This window comes from Plectropomus leopardus, chromosome 11, assembly GCF_008729295.1.
Source record: "Plectropomus leopardus isolate mb chromosome 11, YSFRI_Pleo_2.0, whole genome shotgun sequence".
In the NCBI taxonomy this organism is placed as follows: Eukaryota; Metazoa; Chordata; class Actinopteri; order Perciformes; family Serranidae; genus Plectropomus; species Plectropomus leopardus.
The window spans coordinates 26,153,309-26,180,953 of NC_056473.1; the positions used below are offsets into that span (position 1 = coordinate 26,153,309).

The following is a 27,645-nucleotide window of genomic DNA, read 5'->3' on the forward strand; positions in this document are numbered from 1 at the left end:
ACTCAAAGTACACGCCAAATAAATTTTTCACAAAGATGGCTGAAGGTTGTTCTCATCACCCTGATGTTTGTTCAAGTGTTTGTTTTTATGCTAAGTTCGTTTTCATGAGTTATTAAATTATACAAAAGGGTTAATTTCCACCATAATTGACAGCTGTGACAGCCAAACCATGCGCTTGCATTCAGTGCAGCTGCTCGCGATTGGTCGGACAAGTGTTTTAGCAACTTCCCCACCGCGAGTATCGATACTGCGCAGAATTTGGCTCTCAATGACATCATCCTTGCAAGATGGCAACAAAGTGGGGGGAGGTGGGAGCGTGCGTCCATCTTTATATACAGTTCATGGGCGGGACATAAGCTTAAACAGACTGTTTCAGACAGAGGTGCTGCAGCTAAGGGCAGTATAAGACACATGATGTGTTTTTTGAACATTAAAGCATGTAAACATATTCAAGTAGACCCCCAAAATACAAATATAATGCCGAAAATGTGCATAATAGGGCCCCTTTAAGTTTAGTTGTATCATGATGAGTTAAATTAGGATGTCAGTACTCCTGTGTGCTGTGTGAGTGTAGCTACAGCAGCAGCAGGAGCTGACATGAACAGATCTGATTGTCTCTGGTGGACAGTAAACATGTCCAGGCTGTGAGGTATCAGCAGTCTGGGGCCACATCTTCCTTTTCTCCATCCCTCCATCTCTCCAGGGAGCATCAGTGGAGCAGGTGCTCGCCCTCCTCCTCCTCCTCCCTCCTCCTCCCCTCCCCTCTCATACCCCGCCTCTCTCTCTCTCTCTCTCTGTCTCTCTCTGAGGACAGTTAACGTGTTGTCCTTCCCACATCACCACATCGGTGTGTGTTGTATTGGTGTCCGGGAGATCACACAGCGCGTCGCTGCGCACAGAGACACTGTAATTTATCCACCTAAGGATGCGCAAAAACCGAGGATTGGCTTTTCTTTGGTGAGGCGGTAAGTTTTCTGTTTTCTGTTGTTTTAGCACAAAACGTCCCGGCGCTTTGCTTTGTTGTAGTGAAACGATAAGGTCGTTCATTTATGGATATCCAGCCTACTGCTTTTAAAGTTAACATGGGGTTTAATTGTTGTATTATCAGTGACTTATTGCTCGGATATCGTCTGTGGTGCTGAGAGGTGACTTTATGTAATGACCTTATGACTTTCTTTCTTAATTTGAAAAAAACGTATCATATTTCGATATGTTTTTTGTGTGTTTAAGCAGCAGATTTTCTTTGGTGTGTGTTGGCAGTTCTGTTCTCACTTTGTACATTTTATGTCTTATTGTCTCCTTCAGACGGACTGTTGGAGGAAGTGAAATCCGACTTTTTGTTCGAGGCTATTTTTAGATGAGCTGACTATAACACTCAAAGTGTGCAGTGTGTGATTGAATCACTCGAAAATATGTAATCAGACAAGCTGGTTCAGCTTGACGGACAGTGTGAAGACAGCACGAGAAAACGGCTTCCGGTTATCAATTTATCTTTTCAAAATAAAACCTTATTAGTGTCTGTCTCAGCGACTTGACCAAAGATAGTGTCTCAAACAAAGTCAATCACAATCAGATACTATTTGCTTTCTGTGTCAAAAATATCATACAGGGGGAAGTCAGGTAATGTGGGACACGTTTGGTAGATTGCCAAAAAAACTCTTAAACTTTAAATAGTACTTTAAATATCACTTTTAGAACTAGTTACAGTTTTCTGCTATATTTCTATGAAGAAAAGATTTAGCCAAGTGAAATATTTAAACAGCAATATTTATTATTAGAAGAATAAATAATTTATTATACCAGGTAAAAGTCTCATTGAGATTTGAAATCTCTTTTTCAAGAGTGACCTAGCTAAGAGGGCAGCAAGATATTGTTACAACAATTAATACAGGCAGACAAATACAATGTCACACATTACAAAAAGCAAGCTGAAAATACAGACAAAATGAAACACAAGAACCAGTTAAAAACATTAACAATTGTCTAAAATGATTTCAGTAATTATTTGAATAGCAATCACGATTCCTTAGAATATAATAATGAATAATGAGTAATATAATGAATTGAAATAATCACACAGTGGGAAAAAATGTGGTTGCGTAAAGTGATAAACGAATGTAATAAGATTTATGATCTAAGCGAAGGCCAGAAATGAGAGATATTCAAACGCATCAAGAACTCCTATTTCACTCCGATGTCATGTTTGCTTGTTGTTTTTTAAATAAATAAATCCATTTATCAGTTCAGTCATTAATTCATTTAATTATTCATGTAACCTGTGGCTATTCATTGAAAAACAAAAAGTTCAGCTTTTCTGCCATGCTTTCCCTTTTCTCTCGCTGCCCATTTCCTTGGTGCCAGTTTGTCTACACTGGAAACGTGTGTGTGTAACACTTATGGCTAATTGTGGACTATTGTGGCTGACATGGTCTTAGCACATCATCTTTAGTATTTTTTAAATGACAAGAAAAGGCCTAAAATATTACAGTATGGCACATAATCACAAAGGTCTTAATGTTATGGTACCTGGTATCCTGAAAACTTGCTGGCTTCACTTTATAGAAATGTCTCATTTTACCTGAATGCATTATTTACTCACTCAAAACCATTTACCATAAAAAGTTAAGTGTAGTGTGAAAGTATCTTGAGTCAAACATGTAAATAAATAAATAAAGATGAGGGGAGCATTACAAGCTCTTAGTTTGAAGATCCCTTACTTCCTGTTATCTCACGTTAATTGCGTGTGTCTTGACGCAGCCGCAGACTGCGAGGCTGTTTGAGGTGTTTCCTTGTCGTGTTATCTTTCTTGACAAACTTGTCGGTGATCACACACCGCTTCTGTTTGCTCCTGGTAAACTTTACTGACAAGGCAGACAGACCTGAAACACAGCGGGTGTGTGTCACACAGGTTCCTCGTGGTGGTTTGTCACACAGCAGCACCCATGGGAGTCAGAGGAGTCGCTCTTTAATCCGGGACCTTTAACAGCGACTGTATTGTTTGGCTGAGATAGATGCCGCCGGGCGCATTAGCAGCAGCCAAGCGGATCACGTCGCTTTTGTGTGTGTACACAGCCCGCAGGTGGAGTTCAACGCACGCACGCACGCACGCACGCGCACGCGCGCGCGCACACACACACACACACACACACACACACACACACACACGCTCCGTGCGCCATGTGCTGCTCCTGACCTGCCGTAGACCAGCTGCTCTGCAGGGGTTACTGAGTAAACCTCCAATCTCTTTAATTACCTCCCTCTCATATAGATACTGTAAACCCAGACTGCCCCGCTCATATGCTCCATGGCTTCAGATTCACCCCAGTCTTTTTATTCCTTTCAATTATTAAAACTATTTGTATTTGTAAATAAATTTTTAAAAGCTAATAAACATTAATCATAATAATAGTCCTCTAAAGCAGTGATACTCAACTTAAGGGGTAAAGGGACTTCCTGAGTAAAATTACAAACAAAAATACTTTGTTACGAATGAAAAGTTAAGTAAAAGTAAGTATATTCAGAGAAAAATTACTTAAATTATTAAAAGTAAAAGTACGCATTTTAAAAAAATCTGAAAAAAACAAGTACTCATGACAGCCCCCAATCCTCCCCCAAATTCAAAATTATTTAAAAACAATAAACACAACAAATCATTCAAAATTATTAAAAGAAAAACACCCCAAAATAGACATAAAAATAGTAAAAATTAAAGGGAATTTATTGTAGGGGAAGAAAACTTTTTTAAATGCAAAAATCTCACTCTGTAAAGTAACTAAAGCATTCAGATCAATGTAATGACGTAAAAAGTACAATATTTCCCTTTAAATGAATTGGCTCAAAACTATAAAGTGACATGAAAAGAAAATACTCAGAGTACAAATTCCTTAATTTTTTTTTTACTTAAGGACACTACTTAAGTATGTACTTATGTACAATGTACTTAGCTACACCCCCCCACTGAACAATATCCATTTTTCTAATTAACAGTAAAAACAAATCGATTCACACAGAGATTTTTTTTTGTACTTAGAATGAAATTAAACTGCTAGAGAGAGTAAAAAGCATGAAATAGAGCCTGCTTGTTTATTAAAAAAAGTGCCAGTGGAGGATCCCTCAGACCCTCTGTCTAGTGTGTGTTCTGGGTAGGTTTCTCAGTATCTGAGACTATATCTGATCCTAATTTGTTTAAATCTTCTTCAGATGATTTTTATTGATCCATTAAAATACAAATTTAAGGTCAGGTGATTAATCTATGACGCTTTCTATTAAAGGTCATTTCCAGCCTCTCAAAGAGGAGAATTTGCTGCTTTGCTATGTTTCACATATTGTTAATATCATTGTATTTGGACCTGGGCCTGCTTTTGGACTTCTGGTCAGACAAAACAAGACAACTGAAGATGTCACCTTGACACCTGTGATGAACATTTTTATCTATTTTCTGCAATTAAGTGGACTAAGCGATTAAAGCTGGAGTACGAAATTTTTGTCCTCTCCTGCAGGTAATGAGAGTAAGTACATCCACACTCTTGCTGCTGCTCATAGCATATGTCTGCAGGTGAACTTGCAGCGGTCAAGGTCAAAGGTCAAGGTCACGGTGACCTTTTTGGCCATAACCCAAGAACCACCTTGAAGCTGTGCTGACGGTATATATCTTCTGAATGTGAAGCGTCCATGTTTTTACAGACATGGATGCAAACTGAAAGTGCAACTTAACTGATGTGCAGAAGCATACAACCATGTGGTGGTATATCTAGTTTTCCCTTATGGTTGTCTGACAGTGGAGGTTTAAAGTTCATCCTAATAACTACTAGTAGTTATCACCGTTACTGTCAATTTTACCCTTAAATAGTCCTATTCTGTCGGAGACAGTATTGTGTAGGTGTAAAATGTAATCCTGACTACTAAATATATATATATATATATATACACTTCAGTACAGACTGAATCTACAGTATAATGTACAGTCTTCATGTTTAACATACTGAAAGAAAAAAAGATAGAAGAGTGGGACGAGCACAATACGGAGACACAAAGCAAATTATTTAGTTACTGCACCGACAGCTGACACAGAGGATGGAGGTGATGACAGGAATAAATCAGCCGCCAAGGCTGCTTTCCTCTTTGCTCCAGTCTAATCTATTCAGCGGTAATATACAAGGAAATAATCCATAAAATCTGTAAACTTAATTTCCTCAGAGACAACAGGATCAGCCCCTCTCTGATTTGCTGACCCAGACCTCACCTTGAATGTTGCTCTTGCAACACTAACATAATTGTTTACTTCAGTGATAGTTGTTGTGCAGCATACACCTCCATTACACCCTGCACTTTATACTTTAACAACACCTGCCTGACAGGCCGGTCTGTGCATCTGCTCGTCTGTTTGTCTTCGTACACCTTTGTGCCACCAGAGTGTGTCTCAGTGTGTTCTCTCCCCTCATGTTTGTTCAGATGGTTGAGGTCTCGCCACCTTGGTGTCTGCACCTGGTGAGCAGAGCCAGCCTCGGGCCAGAAAAGGGGGAACTGTGGCTGTCAACTAGTTTGACACGACCCTCTGTATCCACCACCAATGCTGAACACACACACACACACACACACACTCTCACACACACACACAGACACAAAACCTGCGGGCAAGAGTCAGACGCAGCCAGGCGCCGAAACAAACTGAGACAGAGTAAGATTGGTTTGCCTCAGATTGTTTTATCTTTTTGCATCATCTCGGTATCAGAGAGAGGCGAGACTGAGCCACACGCCGCAGAAAAGATCGATGACTTGGAGGGGAAAAACAGAAACGCAGCCGACGTGATGGGAGAAGCTGTCGAGTGAGTGGTAGGAGACTGAGAAAGAGATAGTGAGGAGGAAATGACAAGGCAAAGGGATGACAATGCGGACAGATAGAGAAAAGAGTCCCAAAACAGCTGCTATATATATCTTCTTTTCGTATCTGACAGACAGTGACAAGATGCTCGTAGACAAGTACACTGATTAGAGACATGGAGAAGGGGTCACTGAGGGAGGAAAAGTGCCCTGCAGCCAGGCGGAGGTGCAAGTGAAGGCCGTAGTTCAAAGGAGGAGAGAACAAAACAGAGGAGTTTTTCCAGCGTAGCCGTCCCATCTTTGCTGACAGCCCACATTTCTGCTCTAAGTTGTGGTGGTGATAATTTATAGACCTTTCACTAACATCTCGACTCTGTTATGATTGCACAGTAAACATGGCTCGGCTCTAGCCGACGCACTGTTTAATATAAAAGTAATGACTGCTTCTTCCTCATACTTTCTCCATCTCTTCCTGCTGCTAATTCTCAGCTCCAGTGTGTCTTTGGATGTTGCTTCCTGTTTGTTTTTTTCGCTGGAGGTGTTGGTTATTACAGTATGTGGTTTTTCTGCTCCATTTATCCCGAGACCATAAATGCGTGCTGGCTGTTTGGTCCCGAGGGGTCACATGCATACGTTTTGTGACGCACAAAGCCTGGATCTTGAGTCAGCTAATTCTGCATGTGCAAGTCTTTGCATGGATTTGCACAGACGGCTCACATATGTGTGTTATGTCTCGGGTGATTTCCCTGATTTTATGTTGATTCGCGTGCCTATTTCTGTGTTGAGTGTGTGAGATGCTGGAGTGGGAGAGTGTGTGCGTTGTTTATGGATTGTAAGGAAGTGTTAAGTGTTTCTGTGCGAGTTGCAGAGTGACTGGAGCTAGTAAAGCCATTTAGCAGCCCCTGGAGTAACCCTGGAGACTGCTGTGTTGACGCCACTCTGACTGCTATTACAGACAAGTTTAAGAGGCTGTAAAACATTTGGCTACCTCTCCTCTCCCTCTCTTTCTTTTTGTGTGTGTGTGTGTGTGCCTGTCAGAGGAATTTTGGGAAAGTCCGCCAGCTATTGTAACAGCAACAGTAGCTGTTGTGATAACTATCAGCTGCAGGAGCCCAGATAATAATGTCTTAAAACTGAAATACAGTGTATTTTGTGTTGTGTGTGTGTGTGTGTGTGTGTGTGTGTTTGTGTGCACACTCATTATTGGTCTTATGTGAGGTAACTGTTTGTAAACACAATGAGGATAGTCAATTTAATGTCTAAGTGTTACCACAGTAGCCAACACAAGAACACACACACTCAGACATGCCAACGTGATGAGGGTTAATGAGTAGGTAGTGTGTTACAACCTCTTCTTCCATCCTAATGACCCATCCCTGCTCATGCAACACACACACACACACACACACACACACACACACACACAATGTGCTTTTTTAATGAGCTGACAGGGCAGAGCAGGTCCCCCCCTGCTGTCCTCACAGTCCCCTGTGTAGTTGGTGTTTGCCTGTTTTTGTGTGTCAGAGAGAAAGAGAGTGAAAGTGAAAAAGAGAGCGAGAGATGCAAGAAAGGTGTTAAACACACAGGCTTTGACATGTCCTATATCACTTGCATCATGCAGAGCAGAGTGGGATGTTGTGTGTTTGTGTGTGTGTGTGTGTGTGTGTGTGTGTGTGTGTGTGTGTGTGTATGTCTGGGGATTTCCCTTTCCATTTTGGCAAAACTGATTGTTTCATTATTAGTTTGTGGTGTACATTGGAATATTTTTAGCCGATGACAGTTTTCATGGCTCTTTGTGGACAGGAGCATCAGTTGGGCGATGCACCGATGGTCAGTTGGTTGAACACTTCATGCAGTTTAATAGCAAATTTTATTTTTATAGCACTTAAAATAAACAATGTGACAAAGTGACATAAAATAAAGCACACACACAGGAATAAACTTGTAAGAGCTGTGGATAAATAAAAACCAAAAATACAACACAAAAAAATGTTTTAAAAAAACAGTGGTTTAATTTGGAATTAAATAGAGCAGTGCAAGACTCGAGTGCAATGTCAGGATTAAGGCACAGTGTAACTCACTAATTAAGATTAAAAATAAACCTAAAAAAAAGTAAAATAAAAGAGAAACTATAGGAATGCCTTTCCATTAAAGACAAATCTTCAAAAGTGATTTAAAAGAAGATACTGATGTAGAAAGCCAGAGTTCTCGTCACTTTGTTGACCTCTGACTTTATATTAAGTGCCACCAGCAGGTCACTTCTCTAACACATCAGCAAGGAAAAAGCCCCGCTCAATATTTACAACATGTGCATTTGTCCCCCCAGTAAAAACATAAAGGTAGTGGAGAACTTTTATATTGATAAAGTTAAAGACATTTACCCCATAAATTGATGCAGAAAAGGCACATATTTGTGCATAGAATTCACAAGAATGCAGGATATAAAGTGTTTGTTGCTCAAAATTTTCTGTCCGAGGACCCCCAAACCCCCTGTTTCATGTGCTACCCCAATGTTGAACCAAAACCTATGTTGAACCAAAACCTATGCCCTTGAAAATATCTAATATATAATAATACACTAATGGCCTCAGTATTTTGAGGTAGCTATGTTGCACGTCAGCCTGTTTTTAACTTACCACATGCATGTTAACATGTTAGCATTAGTATGCTTACAAGTTCAGTGTCACATATTAAACATTAGCATGCCCACTCTAAGAATATATGATGAATCAAGACAAGAAATTGAACGATATGCAATTTTATTTGATATTGCAATAAAAGCGCAGACGATTGAGTTGATCTTGGTAAATTGAAAAAGACTAACTGACAATAAAAGACACAAAAACAATATGCATACAAACCAACTTCCAAAAACCATAAAAAGTCTTGATCAATCATTGGCATATTTCATATAGAAACTTATGATATCATGTAAAAGAGTTGAAAAGCCTGGCTGTTTTGAATGTGTTTGTTTTTCACGACAAAGGATACTCTCTTAAAAAAGATGTGCCTCATTAGTGATGCGCTAAAATATTTGTATACAGCCCCAACCTCACCTGAGCGCTGTGGGGGGTGCACGCCCGTAGAAGTTGTGAAGCAGTGATGGGTGTAGCGCCCTTCAAAGACCGTATATACGGTCTATGGGAGGAACAGGTTGTCTGACTAGTGATTTGAGAATCTCCCCCTCATGAGGTGTAACCGCTGCTTTAGTGATAAACACGTCAAATAAACAAGACTACTGTGCTATGGAGCTAATGTTAGTTAGCTGCTTAGATCACGTTTCAAGTTTTCTCAGTCTGGACATGCTGCACACGGTTAGCTCCGTTTGATTTTCTGCATTTAAATCCGTTAGTTCATTAACTGAAACCCTGAGCACCAGTGATGTTATAATATATTTCATTTACGAACTGGTATGATAAACAATAGAGTCGAAAAAAGTGGTGATTCCCTACCTCTAAAGCGTCATAATATCTGAACACGAGTCCCTTCCTGGATTATATATTCCTTAAGTTTTCATAAAAAAATAGTCCAGGCGTTGTAGTGTTGTGATGTGTGCCCAGGTTTTGTAAAACGACTGTCGTAACTTCCTCGCTCTCAGGCTGTATCTCTCTTTCTTATACAAGCAGTAATATTTCTACTGGTTTAAATAAATAATTTGATGGTGCCCTATTTCCGGTTTTGCCTTATATATTTTCATTCGAGGCAGTTATAGCCACTGCTGTCTTTATTCTCCTGATCCCTGTTGTTGTAATATGTGGACATACTGCACGTGAGGTTTAATGACATTATGACATTATATTTTTAAGTTTCAGTTATGTGTTTTTGTTGAGTAATGCAAAAGTAATGTAGTAATTAGTGTAGCAGATTACTTGCTACAGGGAGTATTTAAGTAAAGTGATGTATTACTCTTTTTAACACTCATGAGTGATGATTGAGAGGCATTTACTTCACTGAGTCTATACATTGCTTTCTAGAAAAATTCTCTTTATTATAAGTATTTTGATGATTATCAGGATAATACTGTGAATCACAATTAATTTTGCCAGGACAGTTGTGACTTTTGATATTGTTCCATGTCTAGTTAAGACCATTTCAAGAGTTTGATGTTCTCTGCAACGTTTTTCTCACTAGTTCAGATTTTCAGTGTATATTTCCCAGGGTCATTATGTTGAAGTCATTGACCTACAGCTTACAGCCCACGGATGTTACACTCCTTGAAACCTACCCCCTCAATTTTGTGGGCAAGACAGTTCTCTTGATTTTAGACATTGATTTCTCCACAGTGGCTGAACAGATTTTTAACATTCAAACTGCATTTGAAATGTCCATTTCCAGTCATACTTTTGCAATTTCAACTGCAAAGATGCCTCAAAAAGTTTCTTACAATAATAGTTTCTATTCAGAGATATATCTTAATATTTGTTAATCTTTAAAGTAACTTGGAAGATTGATATAAAGTGATTCTTATGTGTTATATTAAAGAAAAATAGTGTATGAGAACATACATGCTGTAGGGATGACCCCATCATTTTTATAGCGATGTTGATGCATTTGTATATTTGCAATAATGTCAAAGTTAGATTGTTTTTGATGGACAGTCTGCCAACAGAAGCATTCAGCTCAAAGCAGAGTTAAGCCAAAACTGCTGAAAATTAAGTTAAACAGTGTCAAACCTGACAAGTTTGAGATTTTCTATAATGGCTTCTGTACAGAGGATAGCCACTAACATGCTCTTTTCATTGGCACAATTTTCAGCCAATATTGTTTGGGCCCAATATTGATGAATAGCAAAGTTGTCTCCATTTTCAATCCATCCGATAGTTTTCTGGTGTGCAGCGAGCCTTTGAGCCTCATGGGGCTGATTGCACGGTCCTTTTAGTCGTGTTTACTCATTCGGTCATCACTTTTTAAAAAAGACTCCTAAAGGGAGTTAAATGTCTAATTTGTATTTAGGGCTGTTGTGTGTTTCACCCTCCAACCTCCTGCTGTCCTGGGCAGCAGAGGTCAGAGGTTAAGGGTGAAAGGTCACTGTCAGAAACCTCCCCTCCCCCCTCACCTCTCCCCTGTCCCCAAAGCAGACAGAGCTGACTAGCAGAGAGACAGAGTGATGGATGGAGGGTTAACACTACCCATTGCCACACACACACACACACACACACACACACACATTCACACACACATACACACAGAGCTCAAACCACACACACACACACACACACAGAGCTCAAAACACACACACACACACACACACACACACACACACACACACACACTCACACACACCCTCCCCGTCATCACCCTAAACCCTCCTCCTCCTCCTCCTCTTTCTACTCCCCCCTCCACCCCCTCAACCACCCTCCCGGGAGTGCGAGCCAAAAGGAGGAATGATGAAGAATGAAGAGAGAAAAGAAAACGACAGAGAGCACAGTTTGAGAGAGAGAGAGAAGGGACAGCTAAGGAGAGAAAATGGAAAGATAAAAAGAGTGACAGAGACGAGCAAAGAGAGGAGGAGAAGGAGGAGGAGGTAGGATGGAGAGGGTGATAGATGGTGAGGGAGGGGAAGTGGGGGGGGTGGATGAAGAGGAGGAGGGGGGAAGTGGATAGAAAAGAGGTCACGTGCCCACGGAGGCGCTAAGAGGGTGAGGGAGAGAGAGAGAGAGAAAGAGTCTCACAGAGGAGCAGAAAGACGACGAGCAGGAGGAGAACAGTGAGCGGGAGGGTGAGTGTGTCTGTTTGCATGTTTGAATTATGCTCACATGCATATGTTAGTATGTTTGTGTTTGTGAATGACATGGGTAAATATCACAGGAATAGCCTGTAACAAAAGGTTGTAGAAAAAAAGGAAAAAAGAAAGGAAGAAACAGAGAGGAGATTATGTGTGTTGGCTTTTGTTAAATAAGCTCCAGTATGCTTAGATAAACGAGAGAGAGAGAGAGAGAGAGACGGGAAGGAAAGAGTGAGTGAGTAGAGAGGAAGAAGGGAGAGAAAGAGTCGATAGAAACTGTCTTATCATCTCTCCCTTGACTGCTGGGCTCAGCAGAGACAGAGATACAGACACACACACACACACACACACACACACACACACACACACACACACACACACACACACACACACACACACACACACACACAGCCTGTCAGGATCTGAGCTTTTACTCTCTTCATCTCTCTTTTCCTCTCTGTCTGTCTGTTTCACTTTCAATTTGCTTTATCGGCATGACATGTAAATACACGAGTGTAGCAAAAGATATAAAGTAGAAATAGTGATCTGAAATAATGAGTGTGCTAGAAACTAAGAACGGCGATGAAAGCCATGTATCTTGTTCACCCTATTGTCTTCTGATGTATAAACACATTATACATGTCAGAAGCATGTTAATTGTATATATTACACACAGATGTTTTATTCAGAGCTCTTCGATGAGGGTTGACAGACTGTTTATCTGTCTGTGTGTCTTCGTGGCAGCTGGTAACAAATTTAAGAAAGCTTGAGTAGCTTTTTTAACACTTTGATCATGCCTAACACTAGACAAATGTCTTAAAATTTCAAAACATGCAGAAGAAATATACAAAACATACAGGGTAGATGTACAAAACGTGTAAAAGAAATGTATGAAACATGCAAGGAAATGCAAGAAACATATAGAAGAAATAATCAAAACATACAGAAAAAGTGCAAAAACATGCAGGAGTAACGTACACAAGTGTACATATAAGTTTATCTGCTAAATTACACAATTTCATAAAGCAGCCACTGCTGATCTCCACTTCAGGTTCACTTACTTTAAGAGCTGTTTATGTTTTCTCCCTCTCTGTGTTTTCCCTCACTCTTCCCTTCATATATCTTCCACATTCTGTTTATTGCTCTGCAGCTCCCTCCGCCTGTCTTTGCTCACGCGTGTGAAAGCTGGCAGGTAGAAGGCAGACGTTTAATCTGAGATTTATGATACTTTCTATTAACAAACTCTGAGTGCTGACCGCCCTTTAATTCTTTCCTCAAAATCTTCCGTGTGATGAGCAGAACATTCGATAATGGTGCACGTATGAATTTTTCATGAGTGTGTTTACTGCTTTGGCTGTTTGTTTGTGCTTCCTGTGGCATGTATGTGCATGTTTGTAAGGTGGTTTTGTGTGTGTGTGTGTGTGTGTGTGTGTGTGTGTGTGTGTGTGTGTGTGTGTGTGTGCGCACGGTGGTAATGAGGTCATTGCTGTAGCAGGCAGGGGGGCTGCTGGCTAATTCCAGCTGTAATTAACATTAGTGGGTCAGTAAGAGGGTAGAGGGTGAAGACAAAGGTTACGCTAACCACGTTTGCTCTTAGAGCGTCCACTATTGAGTCGATCAATGGGTTTGCTTAGTTATCTGTGCGTGCGTGCGTGCGTGCGTGTGTGTGTGTGTGTGTTTACTTGTGCATCTTAGCATCTGCGAGAGTGTAAAGCTACAGTGATACTTCATGTTTGCGTGTAGACGCTCCTGAGGTCTTAAGATGTGTCGGCTGGCTCCCTTGAGGAAATGGACATGTGTGCACTCATGTGTGTGATTTGCTATTAGGGTCACCGCTCTAGTTGACACAGCTATACTCCCTCCACTCTGTCTGTAGTGGAGCTGACCCACGCGTATGATGTCCAGACACAAAGGCAGAAACACACACACACACACACACACACACACACCCTTTTCCATTCTGTTTGAGCACTTGTGTACGAGTCTCATTCATTCAAGATAAATGAGATACCAACTGTGTCCAAAACCAATGCTTGTTCTCACTAATTGCTATATTTTTATTTATACAAAGAGGCGGTAATAAAATTCCACAGTTAACTGAAGAATCACACACTTTTTCAACCTGGATGGTTTTATTGACAGATATTAAACAATGAACATGGGAAAATTTGTACATAAATCAAAGCTCCTCATTCATTTCCTCCCGCTCACCTCCTCAGGTATGAACCATGAGTCCAATAAATCACCATCATTAGGAATGATCTCCACGGCAACTCGCACCACGGCTACTGTTAGTCCCCTCAGCCCACTAACCAATGGGAACGCAGTTGCCCAGCCTGCAAACTCCGGATTCGCTGCTGCCCTGCGTAAACTGGCCAAACAGGCCGAGGATCCCAGAGGTGAGCTGTGATCTAACTTCTTTGAAAAGTCAGAGCCACACACACACACATACACACACACACACACACACACACACACACACACTCTTGGTCTGTACTCCTGCTGTCAGGTTTTTTCAACATCCTCTAATGTGGCCGCATATTTACAATGTTTCTGTCAACGCTAAACCAAAAAACGGCGCTGTAAAAACATTGAAAGGAATAATTTAACATTAAAGGTAACACACACGGAGAAAAGGGAGTAAGCTTGTTCCCCTGTAAAACCTCAGCTACTCATTTTTATACTTTGTGGACAAATTAAAGGGACAGTTCACCCGAATCAAAAGCTATAGATAGTTTTGGCTAGACGGCACTCGGCTTGTGATACTCACCAAAGCACCAAATACAAAAAAAAAACATTTGAAAAACTCAACTGTAATGTCACTTTTCAGAAATCATAACCCGGTTACTCAATCCACAGACCTCGTTGTGAGCATTTTCATGTTGTAACTCTCTCTTCTTTTGTATACAACTACACTCATAAACAGTATCACCACACAGAAGGAAACGTGCATCTACTCATGGACAACAGCTTTGTGACCACAAAAGATGTAAACATTAATGGCGTCTTCCTTGGCTGAGCTGTAACGCTAGCTCGCTCAGTGTGGCTACACTTTTACTTTTACTCCACTACAAAATTACTTTTGATACTTTAAGTATAGTAAATATCAGATACTTCAAGACCTTTACTTAAGTAATATTTTAACAGGTGACTTATTTCTGCTAAAGTCATTTTCTGGTAAGATATCTGTACTTTTACTCAAGTATAGCTTTCAGGTATTTCGTTCACTGGATATGGTTGGCAGGTGTAGTTTAGTAGAAAGAAAATAGTTCCTGCGTAAAACTGCTCACAACAAAGAGTGTGGATTATCTTGGGTAAATGGGTAATGATTTCTGGAAAGATACATTGGTTTTGAGTTTTACAAAAATGTGTTTATTTATTTTGGTGCTTTGAGCATTAGAAACTGAGTGCCATCTAGCTCCAGTATACTGGAGAGAAGGTAGACATCTCTACTGCTGATATCTCAAACCCTTAGCAGCTAAATCTAGACTGATACATAGCTTTACAAGTAAGAGGAAAAATATGTTAATTAGCGGTGTGATGATGTATTTTAACAAAAATGTTATTCGTGTTACGATACATGATATGATACGATTCAATGGCTAAAATCGATACTGTAACTTATTTTTTGCCAAATATAGAGGAAAAGAAAAAGCCTATTTCTATTAGTAGAGCAGTAAATTTTGAATTACACATTTAGCCTTCTGTTCATTGTAAATAAATTGATGTTGTATCTGCATATTTTTTCAAATCTGCAGCAAGCATTTTTATCAAGAACGTCTCTGTTTTAACAAAAGCAAAATGTGTCCAAACCTTTGATCCCAAATGCGGACTAAAAATCTCTCGCTCTCCTTTAACCTGGTGCTTCCCTGCCATGATGAAGCAATGCTGCTGAGTCCTGACGCTATATGCATACCCATAACGTTGGAGAATGGGAGACTGAACCGCATTAACGTTTGCAATTATTTACCATAAGAAGTGTGAAGAAATACATCCAGATAACAACATGCTTAACACAAGGCACCAATTCTTAGTACAGATACAATCGATTTATGAAAAAAAAAGCGTGTGTCAGTTGTCTCATCTAACTGTCTGCCAGAAAGCAAATAAGCATATTTCCCGAAATGTTGAACTGTTCCTTAAAGATGTGAACGAGGTGTTAATGACAGAAAATTGCACATTGTATTGCAACATGGTGCCAATAATTGTGCAAGCAGATCATTTCAAAGACCAAGGTTGTGTTTTGTGGATTAATCTGAAATATTTTGCTGCCTGGTAGCTTTCTGGTTTTGTGTGTGTGTGTGTGTGTGTGTGTGTGTGTGTGTGTGTGTGTGTGTGTGTGTGTGTGTCTGTGTGTTGTGTTGTGTGTGTGTGTGTGTGTGTGTGTGTCTGTGTGTGTGTGTGTGTCCTCACTCAGCTCATTGGTGTCCTAATGAAGGTGTTGAATAAGAGCTGACCTATTCTGACCTCTCCCTCTCTGTCTCTTCCTTCATCCGTTTCCATTCATCTCCTAATAATGAGAATCTAATTACAGCCAATTATAACAAGCTCTCTCTCTCGCTCTCTCTGTAGCTCTTTCTCCACCTTCTAGCTCTACATGAGCTTATTCGCTCCCACCTTCTCTCCATCTCATTATTTCCTCCTCCTTTCCATCTCTGGGTGTTTGTGTTTCTGTGTGTGTCGACTGGTTTGTGAGTGTTACAGTAATGGTAACGTGAATGTTACAGCCGACACACACATACACATATTCTCTCTTTATCACATTTAACACCTCCCCCCTTCGCCGTGTGACACCCCAGCCTCTTTTTAACACCTTCATTTATGTGATCCTTCTTTCGTTCTCTCTGTGTCTGATTTTTGTGTTTTTTTTTCATCTGCCTGCACACACATACACACACACTTTCATCTCTTCTACCTCATGTACCTCTTTACACTTTCCTTTATTTCTGTCACATTTTGCCGGAGCGCTTTTCATCAAAATGATTGAATCGCATCGTCCGAGGCCGGCACACTGGCAAAAAAAAGTTTCTTTTTCGTGCACCATCTGTATTATTTCACAGGGGGATTGTTTGATCCTGAAATCTTTTTTAATCGGCTGTTTGATAGCTTCAGTTTATTCCTGCTGTCATTTACCCCGTCTCTCCCTGCCTCAGGTTCTGCCCTCAGCGGTGAGTCGTCTCCAGTATCTTCCCCGGCCACCAGCCACAGCTCGCCAGTCACCACCCCTAAGCGGGGCTCATTAGGGCCCCTCCTGGGCCAAACCAGGGGCCACGGTGTCCCCAGCACCCCGCCGGTCGTCACCATTGCCCCCACCAAGACCAGCAACGGCCTGTGGAGGGCCGACGGACGACAGGTAAGTCACGGCGTTTATCAAACCGTCATACACGCTGGTGTTCCAGACAAATTTGAGACATCTGCTGTTCTCGCTCTGCGTATCTGTACTTTTTGTTCCCTCGTCTTGCTGTTTTCTCCTTTTCTCGTTCCTCCCTCTCGTGCTTTCTCTCAGCACAGACGAGTCTCCTGTCCCTTTCTGTCTCCTTTATCCGTCCTGCTGCTGCTCCCTCCATTAAAAAAATAGTCCCAGTGCTTGTCAACATCAAACTGTCAAAACCAGCCATCCCTCCGTTTCTTTCTTTCCCTCTATCAGACCGCTCTCTCTATTTCTCTGTCTTGTCTCATTCTTTCATTTTCATGCTTTCACCCCTCCGCCTCGCTCCCTCGTCCTCTCACTAATCAGTCCATGTCTTTTTCAGCAACACATGAGGGGTTTGTAAAGAAACACTGGAGGCTGCAGAGACTGGCACCTATTGTGTTCAGCTTCCTGCAGTGTTTGTGTGTGTGTGTGTGTTTGTGTGCGCATATGTGTGTGTGTACTTGACCCTTCACCACAAAAGGCTTAGGATGTGAAGAGGGACCAGTGTATGTGTGTGCGCGCGTCTATGGATGTGTTTGCTTGTGGGTGTGTGAGCGAATTTAAGGTGGGGCGAGGAACCAGGCCCCTCACACAATGCAGGGGTTAGCCCCCGCAGTAGCCACTTCCCCCTGGATCAGAGCTGCCTTTCTCCCCCTTCACAAAGACCACTCTGTGGCTCTGCCTGCCTGGGGCTCCCATTCAGACATTCAGAGAGAACGAAAGAGGGAGGGAGGCAGGAAAATAGAGAATAGGATGTTAAGAAAGGAGGGGAGGGAGAGTAAGATGGAGCAGGAGAGTGATAGAGACACCGCTCCAAAGCTTTGTGTGGATTCAGTGTTTGTCCTTTCTGTATGCCGCTTGTCTTAGAACAGGACGATTTAAGCTGAAGAAACAGACTATTTATGTGTGTTTATCGCTGCATCTGTGAAGGCCGTTGGTTGTCTGCGGAGTCAGAGGTCAAGGAATGTGAAGGCTGCTCTCCAGACCCTCTGTGTGTTTAAACCAGAGGAGATTGCTGAATGAGAATAGGAGAGAGACGGTCGCTGGTTTGAATCTGCTTTCCATGAGTGACACATTCAAAACTATTCAAACGTATTCAAAGCACAGGTATTTCACTGCAAGTCAAGCGTTGTACTAAACTCAGGTAGCAGATGGGGTGTTGCAGGGAGAGGAAATTTGTTTTCGTTTGTCTGTGGTTGTCTCACCTGTATTGCTGTCTGTTGCTGTAACAACAAGATTTGACACATTATAGTGGAAACGTATGTTTTTTTCTGATTAATGTATGGCTGTTAACGGTTTTCTGGTTGTATACTTAAGAACTCAGTGTCCCAAAATACTTTTTTTCTACAGCGTTTTAGCTACAGTATCAGTCAATGAATGGCAAAGTCCACCAACTTTATCCAGACTGAAATGTGCCAACAACTATTGAGAGAATTATTGTTAAATTTGCACAGACATCCATGGTATACAGCTGCAATAAATAATTGATAAATCGAAAAAAGGTGTCAACTTCTAAATTAATCACCAAGTAATTTGATAATCAAATAATCAGTTTCAGTAATTTTTAAGGAAGGAAAGTCTGTCATTCCAGCTTCTTAAATGTCCTGGTTCCTTTATTCCTCTATGCAATGGCTAAGTTTAATTTCAACATTGGAGGGGGCAATTGTGAAACTGGGGGATAAGGGGTCTGCCATCAAGAAATTTAAAATATCAAACATTTAATTTCCTGAATTCTGGTGAATTTTTATGTGCCAGTTTTTGCTTTTTCTGCATCAACTTATAATTTAAATGTCTTTAAAGTCTTCCGCTTCTGTAATGTTTTTAATTGGTTGTTATGAAAGCACATGTTCACATGTTCCCCCGAAATCTACACCTATGCTTTTATGACAGTAAACTGAATGTCTTTGGGTTGTGGGGAAAAACATGACACTGGAGGACGTCCTCTTGGGCTTTAAGAAACACTGATTGACTGTTTCTCATTTTCTAAAATTTGATAGATTAAACAACTAATCCATTAAATGAGAAAATAATTGGCAAAATAATCGACAGTGAAAATAGGCTAAATTTTTTTAATCAAGCACAATCATCAGCTCAAAATTTTAAAAACTTTGGTTTGAGATCAAAGACCTGCAAAACTAATGACTTGCTAATTAGTAATCAATCAGTCCAGTTATTTTCATTTTCCGATACATCTTTTGTGCAAGGCAGAATGAGAGAATGATTCTCTGGGATCGAGGTGCAACATTAATAAATAACACTGTATCACCAATAAAATGAATGAATTAAAAAGTGTGCCTATATTACACTCTAGGACTAGGATTACACCAACACTAGGAAAGCAGTCTGTAATACATACAAAGAAAGTGTCAGCATGGGAGGAACTATATTACTAACTATATAAGCTATATTTATTTATTCATTTTTAATTTAAATTTTCACTGAACTTAATTAAAAAAACATTGCAGGGAACTTGCTGTATATGATGTTGAAAGTCTCAGTTTTGATTAGCATTTACTAAAGGCATTTTAACAAAGTTTTGTGTTGGAGTTTGTTATATCCCAAATTCTTAATTTGACAGAGATATTTTCATTTCTATTATAAATGCATATTGGTTCCAGATGTCGGTTTTAGGTTTCATTAAATACCAATAATCAGTATCGGTATTGGCTGCTGCTTTTAAGCATGTTTATATTTTCATTGCTGATGTTCTGATGTTAGCATGTATCTCAAACAGAAGTGCTGCGATGGCTCTTAGCCCTGTTAAATATTTTTTCGCATTTTGTCTCTTTTGTTGAAATTTTCTGCGAGAGTAGAAAAATGAGAAGAGATATGCACACCAGGGAGCCCCCATTAAAGGATATTTATTCTGCAAACACAAGTGACATTTCGAGCCAATATGCTCTCCCTCCGACTTATTTTCTAATGAGTCGCCATCCTAAATATATGTTAATAATCACGTGACTCAAAAACAGCTGAGGCCACTCAACGTTGAGTGAGGTAGTAAATACAGATATTCAAATAAACAAAACATCAAAGTGAAAATACATAATATATACAGTAGTATATAAAAAGGAGCATAAACATGTATACTGTGTAAAACACAAGTGTGTGTGTGTAGGTAAATAGCAGTGTGCCTATACACCGGGACATACACAAAATATATACAACATTTATATACAACAATGCACATGAAGTGTAGAAAAATGACACGACATATAAAACAACCTGGGACGGAGCCCAGGACACGGCCTCATGGTACGAATCCCTGACTGCTGTGTCTCCGTTTGCTTAACATTCAAGTTTGGGAAACATCCTTTTGTAATTTGGGCTTTTTTTCCTCGACTGCTTTTGTCATGGTGGTGATTTGAAGGTTGGTATTGTACTGTAAGCAATCAAGGACTTTGCGGCGACCAAATCCTCTGAGTGGGAAGCTCTTAGAGAGAGAGAGATGAAGGAGAGAGCAGTTGGCCTGATATTAGGATCATCTTTCCACTTTGATCTTGACCTGTTATGACATATCAGACCCACTTTTCCACTCTGCTGAGCCTCTGGGTGCAGCTTGTGGGGGTTTTACCCACTCTCATTTCCCTCTCCTTTCTTCTTGAACTTTTTTTTCTGCTCAGTTTTAACCTACATATATGTCGTAATATCTGCTCTCACACTGCCCGTCTTTCTGTCAGGTTGAGCCGAGTGTTCAAGGACTCGGTAGGGAACGGGTGGGTGCTGAGAACACCCAGCAACAACAGGATAAAAGGACTCCGCCCACCCCTTCGCCTCTCCCCCTGACTCACCCCTTTGGCCTCACCCCCAGCTCTGTCATGCAGGACCCCAGAATACAGAGCCTTAGGTAAGTGCAACACACTCATAGTTGGACTGTATGTCTTTTTTTTTTCAATTATGTCTTTATTATTTTCAACTTTCAACAATTATCAAACATTAAAATATAATACAGAAAATATAGGAGTATAAATAGACAAAACAAAATAAATGAGTAAAATATTTTTAAAATATTTAAGTAAATAAATAAGATAAAATTTCAAAATAATAAAATAAATGAAGTAAAAATACATCAGTTGGTCAGCGATGGTTACAGAACATATGACTTCTTTCTATACAGAATCAGATTCAGTCTAGCCAGCTTAGGTCGGGGTCAGAGGTCCATAAAAGGTTTTGATGTCTTATTTCTACGGTATAAGTGCGCTGTTCAAGATGTAAATTTTCAGCCTTTGGTGGTTCCAGTTCAACAAGATGCATATCTTTGCCACAAGGATATTATACCGGTCCTTTTCACAGATATGGTGTCTGTCGTCTTGTCCAGTTCTGTACCAAAGAGGTACCATGCTGGTGTAATGTCCAAGGGAATTTTGCAATATCTTAACCGTCAGGTCATGTACCTCTTTCCAAAATATTTTTAGCCTTTTACATTCCCAGAAGTGTGGATAATTTACCCAATTTATGTTTTACATCGATGGCACCTGGGGGATGAATCAGGATAGATCATGTGTCATTTTTGAGTATAACCCCAAAAAATCTTCATTTGAAGAACTTAAAACAGTGATAGATTAATGCTGTGTGCTCTCGTTCTGCAGTTTGCCCGGACAGATGCACCCGTGGTTCCCTCGGGTGCTGTCCCGGAGGAGTACCTGAGAGCGCTCCGGCCCTTCGCCACCTCAGATGACCTCCGACTGACTTCTCTACCCCTGAGTCTGGACCCTGCTGCTGCTGCCCACGCTGCAGCTGCTGCTGCTTACTATCACCCTGCCTACCTGCACCACCCGCTGTCCTTACCAAGGTAACAGCTGCACCTTAAACTCTCAAACTCATGTAATCTAGTCACTCACAGAATTTTTGTTCAAATTCTCTCAAGATATTTGCTTGAAAGGTGCAGCTTTTAAAATATGACATATTTGGTTTGAATATTTGTCTTGTTAGCAGTATGTTGTAAGGCATGAAGACGAGAATGCATATTATGGTGCTGACTTAAAATGAGACGTACTTAATTAACCTTTTATTTATTCATTAATTGAAAACCTTTATTTAAGCCTTGAAAATCATTGAGGTTTCCCTCATTTGCACTGAGGCTGAGATACAGAAAGAAAATACACAAAGCTAAAGGAATAGTGCCTAAGATTTAGGGGAAATTAATGGCATCTAGCAGCGAGGACTGCAGATTGCAAACAGCTGAAAGTTCTCAGAGGGGCTGCTAACTATTGTGGAGAACACGAAAATGTGAATGCTGCATATTTTTTCCTTTGCATATATATATATATATATATATATATATATATATATATGTACATATAATAGCGTGAAAGGGGGCGAAAGAGAGGATGACATGCAGCAAAGGGCTGAGAGGGGAACAGGAACATAGCCTTTGCACATGGGGCGCCTGTTCTACCAGGTGAGCTAGGCGCCCCTTTTTATTTTTTATTTGTATTTTCAATTCATTACTAATCTATTAATGTATCTAACTGCTACTGTATGTGTACACAGCGAGCTGTTCAAACAAATTGCCCTTGGTGGGATTGATAAAGTTGTGTGAATGTGAATAATCTTTCACCTTTTCCACACTTGTCCTTTGACTGGTTTGCCCCTCTCCATCTGTCTGTCGCAGGATGGAGGAGTCCCTGTGTCTTTCTGCGCTGCGGTCGCAGTTCTACTCTGTGCCTGCAGGGGGCGCCTTCCCACCTCTTCACCCCTCTGCCCTACACTTGCACCTGCCTGGAGGCCGCTACCCTGGAGAACTGAACCACACGGCAGCGCTGGCTGAGAGGTAACACAGGAACACACACACACACACACACACACACACACACACACACACACACACACACTCTCTCCCCTCCTCTGTCTGCAGGGCTGTGTAATCTCTCTCTGCAGGGTAGGCACAGGTTGCTGAGTGTGTGATATTTTTAGCACACACCCCACAGTGCTCCTCCTATACACTCATCACACACACTGCCCTTCACACACACGCGCTGCACACCCATACACATGCATATGCAGGGCCAGTGCACACATTAAATCTCACACATAAGGAAGTCTTTCTCTCCATTTTCTTTCAGCACTTTGAGCTGCTTTCTCAGTTTCACAATACACATTGTTTCCCTGTGGCATAATGCACCGGGGAAATGTTTGTGTTTGAAATGGATGGTATTTATCGTCTGGTACTGTAATGGCTCCTGCGTATCCTGTAGGTTTGTTTGTGTGCTATTGATTGCTGCTGAATGTGTTCTGTTGTGTGTGTATGTGTGTGTTCTTTTCCTGTGGATACCTATTAAGTGTTCATCTGCTCTTGCTCAGTCATGCTGTGTATGGATTATTTTCCTCATGGTAAGTGGAGAGTGTGTGTGTGTGTGTGTGTGTGTGTGTGTGTGTGTGTGTGTGTGTGCATATTTGCACGCTTTTCTGCGAGTGTGTGTATGTTTGAGCAGAAATGTTTGTGTGAGGTTCACCAGTGTGTGGTTAATATCTGCCTCATGTTGGGTGTTGCATCTCTCACCTTCTCCCCCTGTGTGTGTGTGTCTGTGTGTGTGCATACTTGTCAACCTCCCCCACAGGCTACAGATGGAGAATGAGCTCCGCCAGCGAGAGAGAGAGCAAGAGCGCGAACGAGAGAAAGAAAGGGAGCGCGAGGCAGGGCTGGAACGAGAGCGGGAGAGGGAGAGAGAGAGGGAGGAGGAGCGGGAGAGAGAGCTGGACAGACAGAAGGAGAGGCAGAGGGAGAGACAGCAGCAGATGGTCAGAGCGGCTGAGAGCCACTACCTGGCTGAGCTGCAGGCTCGGAGGGCACCACCGGAGGACAGGGCCAGGCCAGGGGAGAGGCTGACCCCAAACAGACTGGGTACCTACACACAAACACACAAACACACACAGACCTCACACATGCTCTCATGAACGTGTGCACACGTACGTGCACATACACAACCCAGAGTTGAAAAAAAAAAAAGTGATAATATTCTGTGTGGTACAATCTCAGCTCAGGAGGAAACTACGCAGAAAGCAAAGTTTAAGTTTTGGTTTAAGTTACTCAAATGAAGTTATCGGAGTAAAAATGACTGTGTTAAAGGTCCAGTGTGTCAGATTTAGGCTGATATATTGGCAGAAAATCGAATATAATAGATAAATCCATTTGCATTTTCACATTGGCCCTGTAAGCGACAAGCCAAACAGTGTTGGAAAAAGACCAATTTATTTTATTTATTTTTTTAATTTTTAATTTTACTGGTCAGCAGTTCATGGTACAGAACATAAATCAAAACAGACAGTTAAATTTCCCCTACTGTTCAGATTTTCTTAAATGTAAGAACTTTTTACAATCTGGGAGAGACAAAGTGTACACGTAAAAGTTCTGTGAAATATTTCAGGAGAAGACTTGAAAGAAAAATAGAATGGAAATGGAAAAGAATAAAACAACATATTAAGGCCATTTATTTAGTACATCTACAAAATCTGGCCGTAAGGTCTTACATATTTGAATATGGAACTGTAAGTAGTGCGTGATATGATGCGAAATTTAGTGTGAGAGGCATCATGATACATATAATGATTCCTCTCACATTTAGTTTCTACAATCTGGCTTTTATTCTCTGCTTCACCATCTGCATCGCCACTTTTCTTTGTTTCCAAAGTGTGCGCACACATGGGTCAGAGTTTCCCTACAGGTGCACGCATTCTCCCCTCAAGTTTTTATAGATCACAACTTTGCGTGTGAGGTGGTATACATACTGTGCATATGCAATGTTTAGTCTGGTTTATTTTTTTTTTGAGAAGAATAGACCTCTCAGATGATGCAGATAAAGACCAAGAATATTGAAGTAATTCTAACCTGGTGTTCATGCTTGACACATGGAAAGTTTCACCTGCTTTCTATCTGCAATCCTCGCTGCTAGATGCCACTAAATCCTACACACTGCTCCTTTCATTTTTTACTTACTGAAAATCACAGGAGAGGAGAGAAACTCTTCAGTAGTTTAGATTTGAATAGATGTAAATCATAACCTTTCTGTCTTGCTTCTGTGAGGCCTCAGGATGCTGATGTTGGTTAGAATTTAGGCTTGATATTTATGGCCCCCAAAAGGGCAATTACTGATGATTATGGTGATGCCCTGACCTCTTTTCTAGGGCAAACATTATGCCAGAATTTGTAGTTGTATACCAGAAAAAACAATCTTTTTGGTAAATCTGCTGTCCAGAGCTTGTGACACTCTCAAGCCGAAATGTCAACTCTGTACACAAGATAGTATTTCATTACCTAAACCAAGGCAGACTGTTGTGCTTACAATGACCCCATGATCTTTAAAATTGTGGGTCAGTGTGTCAAATATATATGAATATTGAATAATGTGCCTTTTGCACTCCTTTGGATGCTTTTCCTTGTATCAGATTCACTTTCACTCTATTATAAATGGATAAAGACCTACTTTTGAACATAGCACAGTAGTAGTCATGCAGAAACAGTGGATGCACTTGTTGTAGCTCAGCAGCATGTTGAAACTTGTTGCATAAGCTCTCAAACTTTAAGGTGACTGTTCATTCCAAAATCAAAAAATCATATTTTTACTCTTACCTGTTGTGTTATTTATCAGTCTAGATTGTTTAAGCATGAGTTGCTGAGTGTTGGAGATATCAGCCATAGAGATGTCTGCTTTTGAGTTTTTCAGATGTATTGTTTAGCGCTTTGAGCACCACATTAGTGCCATCTAGTTTCATCATATTGGAGAGGAGGCAGATTTCTCTATGAACGGCACAAAACAATCTAGATTTATTAATAACACTACAGGTAAGATGAAAAATATGGATTTAAGATGAATTATGTCAGATGATTTATGCAATGTATCCAAGCAAAGAGCCACCTTTAAAAAATATGTGTGATTCATACTACCCAATTCATACAGAATTGATTCATAAACTCTCAAACTATTTTTGTTTTTTGTGATATTGCGGGTTCAAACTTTAACTCTTTTCTATATTAACACCTAAAATATGGCACAATTAAGTCTGTTTGATTGCATTATGGATTACAAATAAATAAAGTGTATATATTAAAGTTTTATGAAATAACAACACTGCATGCACATTTCTTCTAACTTTAAATTGAAATATTATTGGTAATCCATCATCTTGTCACCCATGTCTGAACTGCCGTGTCAGACGCTGAAGGATGTCTGAATAAATCTCATCCAAACGGCCACACGCACAAATTGGTGCTACACGTCTAAGAACTAATTCATGGTCTAAACTCCTTTGTTTCTCCAGATAAAACCAAGGACTCAGAGCACCCAATTTTCCCAGCACCCAAACCTCTGTCCCTGCAGCCTGGCCTGCACTCCCCCAGGAGCTCTATCCCACACCCTGTGCCCAGCCTGGTGCCTTCTCACCTGGGGAAGCATCATGCTGCTGCGGGGGGGATGCATGGAGCTCTGGCAGCTGCCATGATGACGCAGAGGGCCAGCGAGGTGGCGTGGTTAACACGGCAACGAGGGCAAGGGCAGGAGAGGGAGGGCCCGCTGGAGATGGGCCTCAGGTCACCTGGGAAAGGGGTTGAGCTGAGGAGGGACAGTCACAGGTGAAAATGACAAAAAAAACTAGGAAATATTTATCTGCATCACGCTCAATGTGGTGAAACTTTTTAAAAGGAATTTCAATTTGCTTTTTCTTCTCCTCAACAGAACCAATTCAGTCCATCACAACCTGGGCAGTAAAGACGTGCCTCCCTGCCTCGGCGCTCCGCCTCCTCTTATCTCCCCCAAAGGTCCCCATCATCCTCCTGCCCCTCCCACCACACTGTGGAACCCAGCATCCCTCGTCGACACCCCTGTAGACTCCCGCAGAAAACTCAACCCTCCTACACCGCCAAGTCGGCCACCTCCGGGACTGACCCGAGCTGACAGACCCTCCCTGAGCTGGGGGGAGAAGCTGGAAGACGGAAGCAGGAGGAGGGGGGAAGGCACAGAGAGGTACACATCGCTGAGGGGAGCTGGTTTACCAGAGACCGGCTCCTGGAACAAAGTGGAGCAAGACAGAGCCATCCAGAGCCTCTATCACCGCCATCACATCAGTAACCTCCACCAGAGATCCTGTGTGCCTCCGAGTACTCCCGGTGCCTGCACGGACCTGGTGGGACGGTGTCAGGCAGCCTCTCCGTCTCCAGTGAGGGAGCGGCAGAGTCAGCCGCCTGACAGCATGTTAGTGTATGACGAAGTTCTCCAGCAGCACCGCCGACTGCTCAGCAAACTGGATTTGGAGGAGAAGAGGAGGCGAGAGGCCAGAGAGGGAGGTGAGCAGGATGACGTGGAAAAAGAGGGGATTTATGAGCAGCAAAAATATTTTATTTCCACAGGCCACAAACTGTTGCCCAGCACATGGAAAAATTAGTTTTACATTTGAAGAAACATTCAAAAAATGCATGAATATAATTCATTCAAATTTAGATAATGTTTTACAGTCATTATGACTCAAATCATTCATTTTGGGCTAAAGAAATACTACTATACTCGGTGCATTCATCCCAGTTACTGTAATGCTTTAACGTTACTAAGTACATTTACTCAAGTACTGCACTTAAATACAAATTTGAGGAACATTAATGTTACTTGAGAATTTCAATCTCATGCCACTTATCACTTATACTCCACTACACTTCAGAGGGAAATATTGTACTTTTTACTCCACTGCTATTATTAGA

At 41.2% G+C, this 27,645-nt stretch overlaps 1 protein-coding gene across 1 annotated transcript in view; it reads left to right on the forward strand.

The window, feature by feature from the left end:
* LOC121950517 (genetic suppressor element 1-like) overlaps nt 1-27,645 on the forward strand; it is a 56,090-nt gene that overhangs the window by 19,425 nt on the left and 9,020 nt on the right. Inside the window, 9 exon segments of the mRNA XM_042496541.1 lie at nt 13,765-13,944; nt 16,699-16,898; nt 20,639-20,805; nt 21,548-21,567; nt 21,570-21,750; nt 22,573-22,731; nt 23,519-23,802; nt 26,217-26,526; nt 26,630-27,237. Coding sequence (XP_042352475.1) covers nt 13,765-13,944; nt 16,699-16,898; nt 20,639-20,805; nt 21,548-21,567; nt 21,570-21,750; nt 22,573-22,731; nt 23,519-23,802; nt 26,217-26,526; nt 26,630-27,237 — 2,109 coding nt within the window.